This window comes from Chiloscyllium plagiosum, unplaced genomic scaffold (genome assembly GCF_037043375.1).
Source record: "Chiloscyllium plagiosum isolate Xiang-an unplaced genomic scaffold, Cpla_swu_hap1 HiC_scaffold_43, whole genome shotgun sequence".
Lineage (NCBI taxonomy): Eukaryota > Metazoa > Chordata > Chondrichthyes > Orectolobiformes > Hemiscylliidae > Chiloscyllium > Chiloscyllium plagiosum.
Genome location: NW_028270181.1, coordinates 22,958,037 through 22,978,579, shown reverse-complemented (window position 1 = coordinate 22,978,579; position 20,543 = coordinate 22,958,037). Strand labels below are relative to the sequence as shown.

The window sequence follows — 20,543 nt, the reverse complement described above, 5'->3', positions numbered from 1 at the left end:
ATCTTTGAACTTGAGATGCCATAAGAAATCTTGAAACATCTGCAAAACATTCTATATTGGTTGGAATTATACTCAGTATGAAAGAAAATGGTTGTGGTACGTCAATCATTTGAGCCCCAATTTCTTTATTGAAGGTACTGTCCTAGTTGTGTCCATTACTATCTGATTATCTCTTCTTGATACTTAATAGCATTACTGCCCTGGAGACATCACCACTGAGTTACCATTGACCAGAAATTTAAATTAGATCAGCCATTTAAAGGCTGTGCCTCCTCCTGTAGGTCAAAGGCTAGGACTTCTGCGGCAAGTAGCTCACTTCCTAATGACCTAACGTTCCCTAAAGGGCCTGATAATCTAAATCCCTGGGTGCTAAAGGAGAAAGCCATCGGAGTAGTGGATGCACTGGCTGTCTTCTTCCAAAATTCTGTAGATTCTGGAATAGTTCCAGCAGTTTACTGGGCGGTAAATGTAAAACCCCTCTGTTTAAAAAGGGGAAAACAGAAAGATACAGACCAGTTAACTGAAAATCAGTACTAGGGAAAATGCTGCCGCCTATTTCAAAGGATGTGACAATAGAATACTTAAAAATTCCAACAGTATTACATAAAGTCAACGTGGATTTATGTTTGGCAAACCTACCTTTGGCAAAAGGTAGGGAGGAGGGACTTGGGGGAGGGGCTTTGGAAATGCGATAGGTGGAGGGAGGTCAAGGTGAGGGTGATAAGCCGGAGTGGGGTGGCGGAAATGACGGCGGATGATACGTTGTACATGGAGGTTGGTGGGGTGGTAGTGAGGACTAGTGGGGTTCTGTCCTGGTGGCGGTTGGAGGGGCGGGGCTCAGAGAACACCACTGGGACACCCGGACCAACCAACCCAACCACCCCGTAGCCCAACACTTTAACTCCCCCTCCCACTCCACCAAGGGCATGCAGGTCCTTGGACTCCTCCATCGCCAGACCATGGCAACACGATGGTTGGATGGAGGAAGAGCTCCTCATCTTCTGCCTGGGAACCCTCCAACCACAAGGGATGAACTCAGACTTCTCCAGTTTCCTCATTTCCCCTCCCCCCACCTTGTCTCAGTCAAATCCCTCGAACTCAGCACCGCCTTCCTAACCTGCAATCATCTTCCTGACCTCTCCGCCCCCACCTCACTCCGGCCTATCACCCTCCCCCCAAGTCCCTCCTCCCTACCTTTTATCTTAGCCTGCTGGACACACTTTCCTCATTCCTGAAGAAAGGCTTATGCCCAAAATGTCGATTCTCCTGTTCCTTGGATGCTGCCTGACTTGCTGCGCTTTTCCAGCAACACATTTTCAGCTATTAATTTGATCCAATCATAGAGTGTTGGCTGAGAGATAACAACAGGAGTGTGGGATTTGAGGTTTGCCCTCATTTCCCTAAAAACCGGTTGAATGTCAGGGTTTGGGGCTTGGCTTTGCCATTCCTCTCCCTTGTAAAATTGCTGTTTCTCTGTATACAGCTGTAAATGTTAATTGTTTTGTAAACTGTGAATTGTTTACGAAATTATAAAGAAAAGAACAGGAGTGTCAGATATCTTGTTGACTCTGAGAGAGCTGGAATGGTGTCAATGACTCTCCACATGTAATAAAGGCTGACTTTGTGACAGAACATCAGTCTCTGTGAAGTTATAGAGCCTTACAGCATGGAAACAGTACAGCCAGTCCACGCAAACCATAATCCCAAACTAAATCAGTTCCACCTACCTGCATTTGGCCCATATCCTTCCAAATCCTTCCTATTTGTGAACTTATGCAAATGTATTTTAAATATTATAATGGTATCTGCATCCATAACTTTCTCTGGTAGTTCATTCCACACTGTATAAAAGGGTTTTAAAATCTTTCTCCTCTCACTTTAAAAATGTGTCCCCTAGTTTGAAACTTCTCTCCACTCTAGCAAAAACATCTTTGTCATTCACCTTGTCGAAGGCCCTCATGATTTTATAAAGCTCAATAAAGTCCCCCCTCAATTTCTTATGCTGCAGTTATTTAGAATATGTTTGTAATATTAAAGGTGCCATATGTTTACAGAACATTGTTACACTTAGAAATCAATAAAATTAATCAAGTTAGAAGTGACATTTTACCAAACTGATCATTTGAAAATGCTTTGCTAGTTTAGAACTACACAAATCTACTATTAAATTCTTTGCCCTCAATTATTTTGTTGTCCAAGACATCTTTCTCAATATATCTATTCCATAAACTTAGTAGCTACAGCAGTATTTTTACTTCGCTCAATTTTACTTCACTCAACATGCTTTTTACAAATTAATTCATTCATGGGATGTGGGCATGCTGGCTGGACCAGCAGTTATGGCCCATTCCTAGTTGCCCTTGAGAACGTGGTGGTGAGCTGCCTCCTTTAACTGCTGCAGTCCATTGTAAGGAGACCCACAATGCCATGAGGGAGAGATTTCTAGGATTTGATTCAGTGACACGGAAGGCATGGCAACATATTTCCAAGTCAGGATGGTGAATGGCATGGAGGGGAACTTGCAGTACAGGAACTTGTGGTGTTCACAAATATCGGCTGCCCTTGTCTTTCTCGATAGAAGTGATGGTAGGTTTGGAATGCGCTGCCTGGGAAAGTGGTGGAGGCAAATTCCATAGGAGGTGAAAGTGATGACCTTTAGAGGGCTATGGAAATAGAGCTGGAGAATGGGACTAGCTGGGCAGCTCTTTTGGGAACTGGTACAGATACAATGGATCGAACGGCTTCCTTCTGTACTGTCAAATTCTACAATTCTATGGAAAGTACTGCCCAAAGAGGTCAGTAAATTTCTGCAGTGCATCTTGAAGGTAGTGCACACTGCAGCTACTGGGTGTCGGTGGTGGAGGGAGTGGATGCTTTTGAATGCCAATCAAGTGGACTACTTTGACCTGAATGAAGCTTCTTGAGTGTTGTTGAAGATGCCCACAGCCAGGCAAGTCAGGATGTGGCTCACATGCTGCAGGATTCATAGCTTCTGACCTGCTGCCGTAGCCGCAGTAACTATATGATTGGTCTAGTTCAGATTTGCATCTGGTACCCCTAGGACACTGGTACTAGTGGATTTAATCCTGGTTTTACCAAGGGACGATGATTAGATTCTCACATGTTGGAGATAGCCTGACATTTGTGTGGCAAGAATGTTACTTTTCACTCATCAGCCCAAACAGAGATATTGTCCTGGTCTTTCTGTATTTTGACATGAGTTGCTTCAGTCATTGAGGAGTCATGAATGTGCAATGTTCAGCACCAATCAGTGACTATCGCCACTTTTGATCTTATGATGGAAGAAAGGTCATTGATGAAGCAGTTGAAGATAGTTGGGCCTACTCTGAGAAACTCCTGCAGAGATGTCTGGAGCTGAAATGACTGACATTCAACGACCACAAACATCTTCTTATGTGTCAGGTATGACTCCAACCAATGGAGGGTTGGCCTGTTAATATCCATCGTTATGAACCAGAGCCAACCCTCTTCAAATATATCAAGGAGATAGTCTCAACCCTAGCGTTTATCTTATTTAAAGATAGAGTAAGGTGCTGTGCTCCAGAAGTAATTTGATTGGTTACACTCCTCAGCTTTAATCAAAACACACTTTATTCTTACTCTACAATTAAAATATAAACAAAAGAATGAAGAATTGGCATAACTTTAACTCTTTAGGAAAGCTTAACAGAATATTTAACAGCAACTGTTCCAATATAGTAACATCCCATAACCACACCTTTGCCAAAGGCAAATTCAGTAAAACAGATTGTCTCACATCGATTCTGGCACAGAGAGAACCAAAGCTTTTTAGATGAAGTAGGGAGAGAGAGTGGGAGAGAGACAGCTTCCACAGCCAACTCCCAAACCCCAACGATCACTGAAAGCTAAACCAAAATCCTGGTTATTTGGGAGTCTGATTCCACCCATTCATACTACTTCTATTGTTCCAACTTTTAAAAAAAACAAGGCCTCATAAGCTGTTTAGTTTTTGGCTTGGAACAGACCACTCGCTACTTCTGTCTCAACCTCTCTTCATTAAGAAAATGGACAAAATGTACCTCTTAATGTCATAGTATCATCACACCATTGATTCCAGTTTTACTACTTGGAGATAGTGAGAACTACAGGTGCTGGAGAGTCAGAGTGGATAAAGAGTGGAGTTGGAAAAAGCACAGCAGGTGAAGCAGCATCAGAGGAGAAGGGAGTCGACGTTCCAGGTTGGAGCTTGTCAGGGAATCTGAAACGTCAATTCCCCTTCACCTCTGATGTTGCTTGATTGGTGTGCTTTTTCCAGGTTCACTCTTTATGCACTCCAGTTTTGCTATGGTTCCTTAATGCCATACCGGGTCAAATGCATTTTGACATCAAGGGCAGTCACTCTCACCTCCCCTCTCACTATAATCCATAAATGTGATAAGCAAATAATAAGTGAAAAGACATAGAGTCATACAACATGTAAACAGACCCTTCAGTTCAACTCGTCCATGCTGACCAGGTATCCTATATAAATCTAATCCCATTTGCCAGCATTTGGCCCACATCCTTCTCAATCCTTCCTATTCATTTACCCATCCAGATGCCTTTTAAATATTGTCATCGTACTAGCCTCCACCACATCCTCTGGCAGCTCATTCCATACACACACTAACCATTGTGTGAAAAAGTTGCACAATAGGTCCCTTTTATATCTTTCCTCACACACCTTAAACCCATGCCCTCTATTTCCGGACTCCTCCACTCTGGGAAAAGTTCTTGCCTGTTTACCCTATCATGCCCCTCATGATTTTGTCAAGTTCTTGAAGGTCACCCCTCAGCCTCTAATGCTCCAAGGAAAATAACCTCAGCCTATTCAGCCTCCCACTATAGCTCAAACCCTTCAACCCTGGCAACATCCTCACAAATTCTTTTTTTAACACTTTCAAGTTTCACAACATCCTTGCTGTAGGAGGGAGCTCAGAATTGCATGCAATACTCCAAAAGTAGCTGAACCAATGTCCTGTACAGCCGCAACATGACCTCCCAGCTCTTATGCCTAATACACTGACCAATAAAAGCAAGCACAAAAAACACCTTCTTCACTATCCTATCTACCTGTGGCTCCACTTTCAAGGAACTATGAACCTGAACTCCAAGGTCTCTTTGTTCAGCACCACTCCCCAGGACCTGGCCATTAAGTGTATTAGTCCTGCCCTGACTTACCTTTCCAAAATGCACCAGCTCACATTTATCTAAATTAACTCCATCTGCCACTCCTCAGCCCATTGGACTATCTGATCAAGATCCCATTGTACTCTGAGGTAACTTTCTTCACTGTCCACTACACCTCCAATGTTGATGTCACCTGCACACTTACTAACTATACCTCCTATGTTCACACACAAATCATTTATATAAATTACAAAAAGCAGTGAGTCCAGCATCAATCCTTATGGCACACCATTGGTCACAGGCCAGGCCTCCTATCTGAAAAGCAACCTTTCAACACTACCCTCTATCTTCTACCTTCGAACCAGTGCTGCGTACATATAATTTAAATGACTCCGTATTGTATTACGTAAAATGCTTTTGAACTTTCTTTTACAAGTATGAACACTTACTTAGTTCAGAAACATAAACTGGAACAGTTAGTTAGCTAGTTCAGGAAAATAAACTGACATATAAGAGATCATTTGCTTCAGGTGAGACGTTCCTTTCTGATGAGGCTTTTAAAATAAGATTTAATTTTGTAGGGGTACTGAAATCTTACTCTATCCTACAAAAAACAGCATGAATTTCTAATCCAGATCATCTAAAAATGTTTTGACAGAATAATTATAGAGTCATAGAGTCCTACAGTACGGAGGCAGACCCTTTGATCCAAACTTGTCCATGCCAGCCAACATGTCCATCCATGCTAACCCCATTTGCCTGCACTTGGCCCATATCCTTCTAATCGTTGCCTATCCATGTATTTGTCCAAATGCCTTTTAAATGTTGCTAATGTACCACCTCAACCACTTCTGCTGGCAATTCATTCCAGAGAACCTTACCCTGAGCTCCAAGATCCCTCTATTCCTCTACACTCCTTAGGCCCCACCATTCACCATAAAGCTTCTACCTTGATTTGACTTTCCAAAATGCAAGACTTCACACTTATCTATATTAAACTCCATTTGCCATTTCTTGGCCCCCTTCTTCAGTTATGCAGCAACAGAGTTCCCTGGATAACCAGAGACTGTACATGACAAAAAGTTGCTGATAGTGATCAATTCCTACAAAATTGTTTAAAATAATATCATTTAAAACTTGAATTATCAGATGACGGTGAGTCATATAGTTTTGATTAGTTGAAATGGTATGAATGAGAATTTAACAAGAAGGATCAAACATTTATTATTACTCAATTACATGAGGTCTGAGGCTATTTAGCCTCACTTTGCTCGGACAATTAGAAATTAATTGACCCTTATCACCCTGAATTCAGTCGTTCAAATGTTTACCTACTCTGCCTTAAAGTATGCTATGGTGTCTACCTCATTGGTTTGCTATGGAAAAACATTCCATACTACAGCAATTCTAGATAAAACTATTTCTCCTAATCTCTCTTGGTGAACCTTTCAAATTGACAATTTTTTATTACTGACCCAAGCCAATCTCCCTCATGATTTTGAAACTTGAATCAAATATTTTTGTTTTATATTCTCTGTTCTAATCCAAGTTTACTTAAAGTAAATAATGATGGGCTAAAAAGTAAAACACAGTCTTTCACTTTCTGAAACAGCAAATCTTTGCAAGATCAACAGCTACAGTGAATATTTAGATGTGGAGGTTATTCTGAGAAAGCAGGCTACACTGCTCTAGACTGTGTGAAAACAGTAAGTGTGTCCCTACAGACTTCTGAGCCTTTGGCTGTCCATCAGTCAGATGAAGTAAGCATATTCTAATTTAAGACCGTCCAGACTGAGACAGCAGCAGGAGGGGGCTTGAATTTGAAATGGATATATGAATATGAACATGTAGGTTTCTCAGTACTTCTAAATACAATTGGATAATAAGCATCTCTATGGAAGTCATTACATTTACTGCAGGTACAGCAAAGAAAACATTAAAATGTGTGGGTGTTTAGTTTTAACAAACAAAATCACAGGAAAACCACAATTTCATCCTGTCCAGAATTTCCAGTTATGCAGCAACAGAATTCTCTGGTTAACCAGAGACTGTACATGACAAAGCTGATGTAACTTGGAAAAGAAAATTGCTGAGTGATCAATTCCTACAAAATTGTTTAAAATAATATTATTTTAAATTTAAATTATCAGTCATAGTTTTTATTAGTTGAAATTCTACAAATGAGAATTACTTTGCTTCAACAAGAAAGATCAAACATTCAAACACTCATTATTATTTAAAGTTTAAACCACCAAGCACCGAAATTCATGATGCCTGAGGCAAGTTAGCCTCACTTTGATAGGACAATTAGAACTTAATTGACCCTCATCGCCCTGAATTCAGTTTTCAAATGTTTACCTACTCCAACTTAAAGTATGCTATGTTGTCTACCTCATTGGTTTGCTATGGAAAAGCATTTCATACTATAGCAATTCTAGATAAAACTATTTCTCCTAATCGCTCTTGGTGAACCTTTAAAATTGACAATATTTTATTACTGACCCAAGCCAAGGAAGGATTCTTTTCCCATTCGCTCTCTCACGATTTTAAAACTCTAATCAAACATTTGTGTTTTATATTCCCTGCTCTAATCCAAGTTGGTGGCTCCTGAATCCAAGATGGCGGCGCAGCAGCCACTCACAGTGGCCTCTCCGGACCGAGACCTACTAAGTTGCAGGGAAAACAGGAAACCTGGAGTTTGCAGACACTGTTAGAGTCTGCAAACACTGCTACAGTACAGGAACCAGCTGAAAATGTACCTGGATGGAGAGCTGCATCAGGAGCTACGTGATCTCAGCTTGCTTCAGAGACCAGACCTCCAGTCCTCGGCCTCGCCTAAAGCTGGTGGCCGGGTCTTGAGACTTCAGAAGCAGTGTGTGAGGAGGAAGAAGTGTGATACGCTTGGAGGAGTTCTCGGCTTGATGCAGAGACCAGGCCTGATGCCATTAGCCAGGTGTTGGGTCATCGGAAGCAACGTACGAGGGGAAGAAGTGTGTTAAACATGCAGGAGTTCATGCTAGACTTAAACAAACCCTAGCTGGCCAGCTCTCCCATCCATTATGCTCTCCAATGTCTGCTCCCTGGACTGGACTGCATCCGTCTGTGGCAGGTATCTCAGCGTGAGTTCAGAGACTGCTGCGTCCTTGTTTTCACAGAAACATGGCTCAGCGACAGAATTGCAGAACTCGCCATCCAACTAGACAGGCTTGCCTTGTTTCGCCCCGACAGAAATGCAGCTCTGTGTGGTAAGGCTTGGGGTGGAGATCTGTGTGTCTACATCAACATAAAATGGTGCAAAGACTGCGTGCTAGCCTCCAGTTACTGCTCGTCACTGGTGGAGTTTGTGACTGTTAGATGCAGACCATTATATTAGCCATGGGAATTCACTGCCATCCTGATAGTTGGGATATATTTTTCTCCCAGTGCTAATGCTAAGGAAGCACTTTGTGAACTGTATAGGCTATTAGTGGATTGCAACACGCACATCCTGACGGACTGTTTATTGTTGCTGGCGATTTCAACCATGCGAATCTCAAGACCATGCTCCCTAAATTCCATCAGTATGTGGACTTTGCGATGATAGGGGAGAACACGCTGGATCTGGTTTACACAAACATCTCCAACGCATCCAGGACAAAGCCCCTGCCCCACCTCTGCTCCTCAGACCACAGCTCTGTTACGCTTATCCCAGCATACAGACTGCTCGTCAGACGTGTCAAACCAGTTCTGAAGCAGGTTCTGGCCGGCAGGAACCATTTCTGTTCTTCAGTACTGTTTTGAGCACACTGACTGATGCACGTTCAGGGACATGACAACCGATGGCGATTCCATTAACTAAAAGGGGTAGACAGCGTCGGTGATTTACTACATTAGCAAGTGTATTGACAATGTCACTGTGTCCAAGACCATCACTTCTCGCCCCAACGTGAATGACCACAAAGGTGTTTGCGTTGCTGAAGTCAGGTGATTCTGCCTTCAGAACAGATGACAAGGCGGCCCTAACAACAGCAAGGGTCAACCTGACCCGGGCCATTATAGAGTGAAAATGTGCATACACACAGAGATTATACAGCCACTTTTAGAACAGCAGTGAAAAATGGAACATGTGAAAGGGCATCCAGTCCATCACCAACCACAGAACAGCATCGCCTGCTTGTGCTAGTGATGCCTCCCTCCCGGATGAGTTGAACATGCATGACTTGAGGCACTCCCCCTCCCCATGCCACCTCCCCCAATGACCCAGGTATGGCATCTTACCATGGCCAACCCACAGAAGGCTGCTGGACCAGATAACATCCCTGGCAGTATGCTCAGAGAATGCTCTGACATACTGGCGGATGTTCTCATGGACATCTTCAACATCTCCCTGAACTGTGCCATAGTTCCAGGTTACTACCATCGTCCCCATGCTGAAGAAGTCTTCAGCGCGTTGTCTCAATGACTACTTTCCTATTGTACTGACACCCATCATCATGAAGTGCTTCGAGAGGCTCGTGATGAGGCATATTAAGGCCCTGCTGCCACCCTCACTGGACAACCTACAGTTCGCGCATCGAATAATTCGCTCATCAGATGATGCCACTTCCACCAACCTCCACCTGGCCCTCTCCCACCCAGAGAATCACAGGATACCTACAGTGTGGAAACAGGCTTTTGGCCCAACAAGTCCACACTGACCCTCCAATCAGTAACCCACCCAGACCCATTCCGCTTCCCTATTATCCTATATTTATCTTTAATTAAAGCACCTAATCTACATATCCCTGAACACTATGGGCAATTTAGCATGGCCAATTCACCTAACCTGCACATCTTTGGATTCTGGAAGGAAACCGGAGCACCCAGAGATAACTCAAGCAGATTTAGGGAGAATGTGCAAACTCCACACAGACAGTCCTGGCACTGTGAGTCAGCAGTGCGAACTACTGAGCCACCGTGCCACCCACAGAAGAAGGACACCTACGTCAGACTACTGTTCATAGATTTCAGTCTTGCATTTAACACTATCGTTCATCGGTCCATGATTAGAAAGCTGAGTCTGTTGGGCCTAAATATCTCCCTTTGTAACTGGATCCTGGAATTCCTGACTGGGAGATCTGGATTAGGAACAACATCTCCGACACCATCACACTGAGAACGGGGGCCCCCCAGGGCTGTGTGCTCAGTCCACTGCTGTTCACCCTGCTGACACATGACTGTGCGGCAATACACAACTCGAATCACATCATCAAGTTCACTGATAATATGACTGTAGTGGGTATCATCAGCACAAACAACGAATCAGCATACAGAGAGGAGGTGCAATGGCTAACAGACTGGTGCAGAGTCAACAACTGTCTCTGAACATGGACAAAATGAAAGAGATTATTGTTGACTTCAGGAGGACATGCAGCGACCACTCTCCGCAGGACATTGACTGCTCCTCTGTGGAGATTGTGAAGAGCACCAAATTTCTTGGTGTACACCTGGCAGAGAATTTCACCTGGGCCGTCAACACCAGCTCCATAAACAAGAAAGCCCAGCAGCGTCTCTACATTCTGCATAGACTGAGGAAAGCCCATCTCCCACCCACATCCTATCACATTCTATAGAGGGTTCATTGAGTGTACCCTGAGCTGCTGCATCACTGCCCGGTTCGGGGATTACACTGTCTTGGATTGTAAGACCCTACAATGGATAGTGAGGACAGCTGAGAGGATCATTGGGGTCTCTCTCCCCTCCACTACAGACATTTACTCCACACGCTGAATATGAAAGGCTAAGAGCACTGCGGAAGATCCCACACACCCCTCACTCAAACTCTTCTCCCTCTTGCCATCTGGCTGAAGATACTGGAGCATTCAGTCTCTCGCGGCCAGACTGTGCAACAGTTTCTTCCCCCAAACCATCAGGCTCCTTAACATAGTATGATTGGAATCTTTCCCATCTGAAATTCTTTGCACAACTTCGAATTGCTGCTAGAAAAATGTCTATTATTTATCATTCTTCTATCACACTGTAACTTGCACTTCTTATGCACTTTATGCCATGTACGAGTGTGTAATTTGTGCTGTCCGTGTAGAACTCTCAGTCCTGGAGAAACATTGTCTCGATTTTACTCTATCAGTTGTATATGATAGAAATGACAAATAAAGAGGTACTCTAATGTGAAAATTACAGTTTGATAAAGCATCTTCTAACATTTTTTAGCCTTGCTAACATCTTGGTGGAAAAATGGGCTGAATTTTCCCAACCCTGAATGACATGCATAATAGCAAGTCAGTTGGAAAAATGGCAAATTTGGGAAAATGAGATTCGCAATATCAAGAAAAAAACTCACTAGGGGTCGCAGAGAGAAACCCTTCATGAAACACTCTGAAATTGCTACTTCGCTAACTTTTGGTAAAATTCAGACTTTCGCTACACAATCTCTCCAATTTTAATGCTTTTTTTTCTGAATGTCAGGAACAGAAATATCATACATTAACTAATTTCTCATTCTTCTTTATTTGTTTACCATCTGTCTTAGCATTCCTTTGCAGACCAAGATTTTCGGAGGGTTACATAGAACATAGACAAATACAGCGCAGTACAGGCCCTTTGGCCCTTGATGTTGCGCCAATCCAAGCCCACCTAACCTACACTAGCCCACTATCCTCCATATGCCTATCCAATGCCCGTTTAAATGCCCATAAAGAGGGAGAGTCCACCACTGCTACTGGCAGGGCATTCCATGAACTCACGACTCGCTGAGTAAAGAATCTACCCCTAACATCTGTCCTATACCTACCACCCCTTAATTTAAAGCTATGCCCCCTCATAATAGCTGACTCCATACGTGGAAAAAGGTTCTCATGGTCAACCCTATCTAAACCCCTAATCATCTTGTACACTTCTATCAAGTCACCCCTAAACCTTCTTTTCTCCAATGAAAACAGCCCCAAGTGCCTCAGCCTTTCCTCATACGATCTTCCTACCATACCAGGCAACATCCTGGTAAACCTCCTCTGCACCCGTTCCAGTGCCTCCACATCCTTCCTATAGTATGGCGACCAAAACTGCACACAATATTCCAGATGCGGCCGCACCAGAGTCTTATACAACTGCAACATGACCTCAGGGCTCCGGAACTCAATTCCTCTACCAATAAAAGCCAGTACGCCATATGCCTTCTTCACCGCACTATTTACCTGGGTGGCAACTTTCAAAGATCTGTGTACATGGACACCAAGGTCCCTCTGCTCATCCCACTACCAAGTATCCGACCATTAGCCCAGTACCTCGTCTTTTTGTTACTCTTACCAAAGTGAATCACCTCACACTTACCTACATTGAACTCTATTTGCCACCTTTCTGCCCAGCTCTGCAACTTATCTATATCCCGCTGTAACCTGACACATCCTTCCTCACTGTCAACAACTCCACCAACTTTCGTAACATCCGCAAACTTGCTCACCCAACCTTCTAGCCCCTCCTCCAGGTCATTTATAAAAATGACAAACAGCAATGGTCCCAAAACAGATCCTTGCGGAACACCGCTAGTAACTGCACTCCAAGATGAACCTTTACCATCAACTACTACCCTCTGTCTTCTTCCAGCCAGCCAATTCCTAATCCAAACCTCCAACTCACCCTCAATGCCATACCTCCGTATTTTTTGCAGTAGCCTACCATGGGGAACCTTATCAAACGCCTTACTAAAATCCATATACACCACATCTACCGCTTTACCCTCGTCTACCTCCTTAATCACCTTCTCAAAGAATTCAATAAGGTTTGTGAGGCATGACCTGCCCTTCACAAAACAATGCTGACTATCCTTGATCACATTATTCCTATCCAGATGTTCATAAATCCTATCCCTTACAATTCTCTCTAAGACTTTGCCCACAACAGAAGTGAGACTCACCGGCCTATAGTTACTAGAGTTATCCCTACTCCCCTTCTAGAACAAGGGAACCATATTTGCTATCCTCCAGTCTACTGGCACTATTCCTGTAGACAACGAGGACATAAAAATCAAGGCCAATGGCTCTGCAATCTCTTCCCTTGCTTCCCAGAGAATCCTAGGATAAATGCCATCAGGCCCAGGGGACTTATCTATTTTCACCCTTTCCAGAATTTCCAACACCTCTTCCCTACATACCTCAAAGCCGTCCATTCTAATTAATTGTGACTCAATATTCACATCGGCAACAATGTCCTGTTCCTGAATGAATACTGACGAAAAGTATTCATTCAGTGTCTCCCCAATCTCTTCAGCTTCCACACGTAACTTCCCACTACTATCCTTGACTGGACCTATTCCTACCCTAGTCATTCTTTTATTCCTGACATACCTATAGAAAGCCTTAGGGTTTTCCCTAATCCTACCAACTAAGGACTTTTCATGTCCCCTCCTTGCTGCTCTTAGCTCTCTCTTCAGATCCTTCCTGGCTACCTTATAACTCTCAATCACCCCAATTGAACCTTCACGCCTCATCTTTACATAGGCCGCCCTCTTCAATTTAACAAGGGATTCCAATTCCTTATTAAACCACGGCTCCCTCACACGACCCTTTCCTCCCTGCCTGACAGGTACATACTTATCAAGGACACTCAATAGTTGCTCCTTGAACAAGCTCCACATATCAATTGTGCCCATGCCTTGAAGCCTACTTTTCCAAGCCACGCATCCTAGGTCGTGCCTCACCGCATCATAATTTCCCTGCCCCCAGCTATAACTCTTGCCCTTGCATTCTTTGGTTGTAGGCCCACTGATGACCAGTCAGGCTGTGGAAAATCATGGAGCTAAAGGCTGATAAATCCCCTGAACCTGATGAGTTGCATCCTATGAGTTTAAACAAAGTAGCCACAAAGACAGTAGATTGCTTGGTAGTAACTTTCCAAGAGTCCTTAGATTCTGGAAAGTTCTAGAGATTTGGAAAATTGTCAATGTAACCTTATTCAGAGGAAGGGAAACAGAAAAGAGGTAGGTTTGGGCCAATTAGTTTAACATCTGTCATTGAGAAAGGATTACAAAGGATGCAATAACAACATTTAGAAACTCAATATAACCAAGCAGAGTAGCGTGGCTTCATGAAAGGGAAATCATGTCCGACAATTTTATTATAGCTCCTTGAGGAGTTAACAAGCTAACAAGAATAGATAATTGAATATAAAAGGCAGGTATAAATGTACTTGGATTACCAAAAGGGGCTTTTTAAAGGTAAGATTACGTAACAAGATAAACACCCACTCTGTTGGGAGTAGAATAGGATGGAGAATTGGCTGACTAACAGAAGACAGAGTTGGGACAAAGCGGACATTTTCAGAATGACAATCTCAAAACTAAAATTTCTCACCCTTGGAATGATCTTTGTGAATTTCTTCTGCAAATATAATGCTATACTTATTCATTTATATTAGAACTACAGCTCTGCCCTTTTCTTTCAAAATTTCTCCATCTGTCACAATGGTGATTGGAATCCATGTTTCTGGAACATTACCAGTCTAGTGACAATGCCACTACACCTCTACCACTACTATCTCAGGCATCCTTTGGTTTTGCTGGTCATCTGAGAATTGAACATATCCCACATCAATAAACTGCACTGTTTACATAGGCCATATGAACCTTAGGTATGGGTCCATCACTCCACTCTATCCTCATCCACTCAAATATTATTAAAGACATGCACAAAACCGCCTGCAGGAAACTTGATGGTTTTTTGTTTGAAAATTTCCATAGGCTTTAATTTTGTTCCATTGACCAAGCATACTAGTACCACCGTGAATCTTGCCCTCTCACGTTTTGTCATTTTGATTGAAACTGCTTTCAAACCTTTCAATTGCACAGTTTGGCTGCTGTATATATCAAAATTCATTGTTGGTACCTTATCCATGTTGTCAAAGTGTTTTAATGGGTAATTTTGCTGATGATGAACTGATAATTTTGACACCAATGTCTCTTGGTTGCCTATGTGCAAACTCAGTCTTCTATCGCATAAAACAGCTACAGCAACTATTGGTCTAAAATAGTTATCAGATCCAGCATTTGACTTGGCTGACTTAAATGTGTTTATGTGCACTGCATTTATGGTAGTGATGTGACAATTCTGATGATTTTTAAGGACCAGTTCCATTACATGCTTCTCAAAATCAGGTCAATGGCTGGTCCCTGTTCTGAAGATGCATAAACTCTTATACATCTTCTTCTAATCTCACACCAGATTTTCATGAATACTGAATTATCTCACTCCAGTAACTTTATTTGACAACTTAGCAAATATTACGGCACGTTACACACAAGCAGCCTTGTACTTCATACTCATTGCTGGAAGATTAATTTCAATTTTTCACTTGCTACACCATGCACAGTGTCTTCTATTTATGCATGTCTTAAATTTCCTTGCATCTTGTTCACAACCAAGTCTGTATCAACTGTTTGATACAACGCATTGATTTACAGTGCAGGGTAAGTAAAAGAAGCATTTCTGCAGTGAAGAGTTGAGGCAGAGTACTAATGAAAGTATAACATCTCTTGCCTGAAAAAAATGGGTTGGCTTATATGCCAAGTAAACACAGAAGCATGATTTTTAGCACTGAGAAAATGGGGTCGTCTTATGCATCATGATCTACAGTGGTAATCTATGCTGCAGTTAGAAAATTACACTTAATTTCATGCATTTAACACATTACTTACATTCCAACTTCATCTATCACAGGAGCAGTGCAGAGTAAGTAATTATCTTCCACAACAAGAGGCTTTTCCGCTAAAAGATGGAAATATTTATTAGTGCTGAAATTTTACGTTAAAGATGAAAAGACTTGCAGAGACTAATCTGAAATATTCACACTAATGTAGTGTGCTCTGATAATGTGTAAAATTTAATTTGATTTGTATTAAAACATTTTACTATGTTACAAACACAATGTAAATACACATTTTGTCAGAACAAAAATATTTAGGATAAGTGGATAAAGCAAAGTTTTCTCAACGCACATTTTCTTCAATGCTCAATAAAGAATATAAACCTATCTCTACTTGTTTACAAAGGTATCATAGGGCTGCTGTCCAATTAGACAGAGACAACTGATGGTGGTCTAGCCTGAGGGTCACCGCACGCCAAGGCAGGGTAAAAGTTAAGGAGAGCACCTGGTAACCCCACCAGTATAGCAATTGAACCCACACTGTTATCATTACTCTGCAGAGCAAACCAGCCATCCAAGCTGCACTTTCCCAGCTCACAGTGGACCAAGATGAAAGAGGAGAAAGTGAGGTCTGCAGATGCTGGAGATCAGAGATGGAAATGTGTTGCTGGAAAAGCGCAGCAGGTCAGGCAGCATCTAGGGAACAGGAGAATCGACGTTTCGGGCATTAGCCCTTCTTCAGGAAGGGCTGAAGCCCTGAAGAAGGGCTAATGCCCGAAACGTCGATTCTCCTGTTCCCTAGATGCTGCCTGACCTGCTGCGCTTTTCCAGCAACACATTTCCATCTCCAACCAAGATGAAAGAGCCAAGCGTTGGTAAAAAGGCCACACCACTTGATCTGAAATTTGCAGACACCAGCTCAGACACTGACACTCCATGGTTCTTTAGTGATGAGAATAGAGTTGGGATCAGCATGTGATGAGTCGACCATGAATGGGTTGCAGCCAGGCCAGGGGGACATGATGATTTGTTTGTCAGCTCTTTCTGGAGGGGGAGATTGCAAATGAATTCTACTGGGGAGACTCAGATGAAGATCTTGATAGAATGGCATTCAGGAATACACTGGTAAGAATGCACACCTGACACTAAAGAGAAACTAACCACATCCTCAACACTAACCTTTGCTGAGGCCGCTGTCATTGGCTGACCCCAGATGCTTTTGCACCATCTGCCCATGCTCTGTTCTGTGACTCTGCCAATCAGTGGTCAGCCTTTAATTCAGTCCCAATGCTGCTAGGGCCTAAGACATGCAATTGAATAGACAGCCTACAGTCACTTGACATTGCTGTTGAGAATAGATTATATGTCCATAAGATATAGGAGCAGAAGTAGGTCATTTAGCCCATTGAGTTTGCTCCAACATTCAATGAGATCATGACTGAGCTGATAGCCCTCAATTCTGCTTTCCTATCTTTTCCCTATAACCCTTGATTCTCTGAGTGATTAGAACTCTATCTCAACCTTTAACACATTAACAGCCCAGCCTCTGCAGCTCTTTCAGTAAAGAAATTAATTTAATTGAGTTTTTTGAAGAAGTAACAAAGAGGATTGATGAGGGCAGAGTGGTAGACAAGATCTATATGGACTTCAGTAAGGCATTCAAGAAGGTTCCTCATGGGAGGCTGGTTAGCAAGGTTAAATCTCATGGTGTACAGGGAGAACTAGCCATTTGGATATAGAACTGGCTCGAAGGTAGAAGACAGATTGTTGTGGTGCAGGGTTGCTTTTCAGACTGGAGGCATGTGACCAGTGGTGTGACACAAGGACTGGTGCTGGGTCCATTGCTTTTCATCATTTATATAAATGATTGGATATAAATATAGGAGGTATAGTTAGTAAGTTTGTAAATTACACCAAAATTGGAGGTGTAATGGACAGTGAAGAAGGTACCATAAAGCACAACAGGAGCTTGACTAGATGGGCCAATGGGCTGAGGGATGGCAGGTGGAGTTTAATTTAGATAAATGCAAGATGCTGCATTATGGAAAAGCAAACCAGAGCAGGACTTAAACACTTAATGGTAAGGTCCTGGGAAGTGTTGCTGAACAAACAGACCTCAGAGTGCAGGTTCATAGTTCTTTGAAAGTAGAGTCGCAGGTATATAGGTTTGTGAAGAAGGTGTTTGGTATGTTTTCCTTTATTGGTCAGAGCATTGAGTATAGGAATGGGGAGGTCATGTTGCAACTGTGCAGGATATTGATTCGGCAACTTTTGAAATATTGTGTGCAATTCTGGTCTCCTTCCTATCAGAAGGATGTTGTGAAACTTGAAAGGGCTTAGAAAAGATTTATAAGTATGTTGTCAAGGTTGGATAGTTTGAGCTACAGGAAGAGGCTGAATAGGCTTGGGCTGTTTTGCATGAGCATCGGAGGCTGAGGGGTGACTTTATAGAGGTTTATAAAATTATGAGGGGCATGGATAGGATAAAAAGACCAGGTCTTTTCCTTGGGGTGGGGGAGTCCAGAACTAGAGAACATAGGTTTAGGATGACAGGGGAAAGATATAAAAGGCATGTAAGGAGCAACCTTTGTGGTGCGTGCATGGAATGAGCCGCCAGAGAAAGTGTGGAGGCTGGTACAATTACAGCATTTAAAAGGTGCCTGGACGTGTATATGAATAGGAAGGGTTTAGAGGGTAATGGGCCAAGTGCTGGCAAATGATTAAGTTAGGATACCTGACGAGCATGCACAAGTTGGACCGTAGAGTCTGTTTCCATGCTGTACTTCGCAATGACTCTCTGACTCTAACTCCAGATTCACATGCCTTTGAGAGAAGAAATTCCCCCTCATCTCTGAGTTATGGATTAGCCAGTTCTTTCTATAGCTGCTTCTTGGGCATTTATTATTGAGTTGCTGAATGAGCATATGCCAGCTGTCACATAAAGTGATGTACATATCGTTATTAAACATTGTTGTCTAGACTTAACAACACACACAACCTTGAGATTGAAACTAATGACTCACATCAGGATTCCTATGCAGGTCTCCGCACCCCACCTCCCCACCCTCCCATCACCCCAGGAGTGTTGAGAGCATTTCAGTGTTTCTCAATAAGTTGAAAAAGGAGCCATTGTCTGGAACTCCACAAAAGCGGCAGAAAGATGAGGTCGTCGAAACATTCAGAATCAACTCAATTACTCAGTTACTCAGCACTGCAGTGATTTCAGGAGGGAAAAAAATGTACTGATCTTATAAGGTCTGGCAAGTAAATGAACCAGTCACACCTTTCAAGAAGGTAATTAACTGAATTTGTCTTCAACATACAATTACCGCCCTTTAAACCTGAAGCAAAACTGACAATGTCGCAGTTTGGCAACTACTATTTTGTGCAATAATTGAGTGGCAGCAGATAGTGTGTTATAATGAGTAACACAGTAAAGAGGGCCCTGTAAAATAGATCAGCCAAATGAATAAAATGTATATTTGGTTAGCGTTGACAGTAGTGCACTCTTGTAGAAGAACTGAACTTCGTGGTGTGAGATGTTTGCAATGCTGTATTGACATGTTCAGTGCAAAGCTCCAAAATCAGCAAACCAGTGCAGAACATGAAGACACTTAACTTGACACTGGTGAATCCAAAGTTTCTGCAATATTTTCAATCAGCTTAGAAAGATTCTGCTGTAAGCCAATCCTGCTAACAAGACTGGCCCCGCAGTGCCTGCAGCTCAAACTAATCACCATGCCATTTCTGCTAACTGTGCCCATTTCTCCACTTTTAAGGAGATTGTTAAAATTAAGTTATTCTTAAGTCACAAGAATACTAATAGGTGTCTTTTTAAAAGCTATTAAACCTCAAAAACTCTTAATTTACACAGAAATTGACAAGTGTAGATCAATTAAGCTAATAAATGGTTCTCTTTTTTAAAGTCATTTTTATTTGTTTTAAGGAAGAGGTTATTCATAGTGAAGAATAGACACAGATTAAAAAGCTTATAGTCTGTTAAAATACTTTTCGGCTCTAACAATGAAACTGGACTAATTCATCACTCTTTAGTACCTTATGGAATATTTATTAATACAAAGAGTTCCAATCTACAAGATTGAACTGGTGAAGAATTTATTTTGGAAGTGGTGGAGCTTCAATGTACCAAATACTCATGTCTATCTAAGTTCCAGAAATTTTAAATTTGGATGGTGCTTTTGAAGGAGTCAAATTACTACAGTCAACTGTGTTGATAGCTATACACTACTCCACTACCATGGTCTGGTGGTGGAGGGAGTAAATGTTTATGGTGTGGATGGAATTGTGAAATGAATAGAATACTGTGCCGAGCAATTTCAGAGAACATTCCCATATTTGATTTTGTGATGGAGGAAAGGTCATTGATGTGGTAACTGAAGATAGATGGACTGCAGACATGCTCTGAGGAATTCCTGAGACTGAGATGGCTGGCCTCCAACAACCACAACTATCTTTCTTTGTGATGCGCAATCCTCCAGTGGAAAGTTTGTTCCTGGAGTCCTATTGACTTCAATTTTACTAGGATTCCTTGATGGCACATTAGGTTAAATGTTGTCTTGATTTCCGGTACAGCCACTTTCAGCTCACCTAACCTTAAACTCAATTGTCTATTACTAAACATGAGTATGATTTGTGCCTTGATTGTCTAAAGCAGAATCCTATGTTTTGATCTTTGGTGGGTAAAGATAAAATGCAACAAGCAAAGATTTACTATAAGGTACAAAACCGATTGAATGATGTAAGGACTGGATTTTAAACAA

General features: G+C 42.3%; 1 protein-coding gene across 1 annotated transcript in view; it reads right to left on the bottom strand.

The window, feature by feature from the left end:
- The window catches only part of antxr1d (ANTXR cell adhesion molecule 1d), a 114,617-nt gene that overhangs the window by 58,834 nt on the left and 35,240 nt on the right, over positions 1-20,543 (bottom strand). Inside the window, exon 11 of the mRNA XM_043678795.2 lies at positions 15,815-15,884. Coding sequence (XP_043534730.1) covers positions 15,815-15,884 — 70 coding nt within the window. The remainder of the gene's footprint in view (positions 1-15,814; positions 15,885-20,543) is intronic.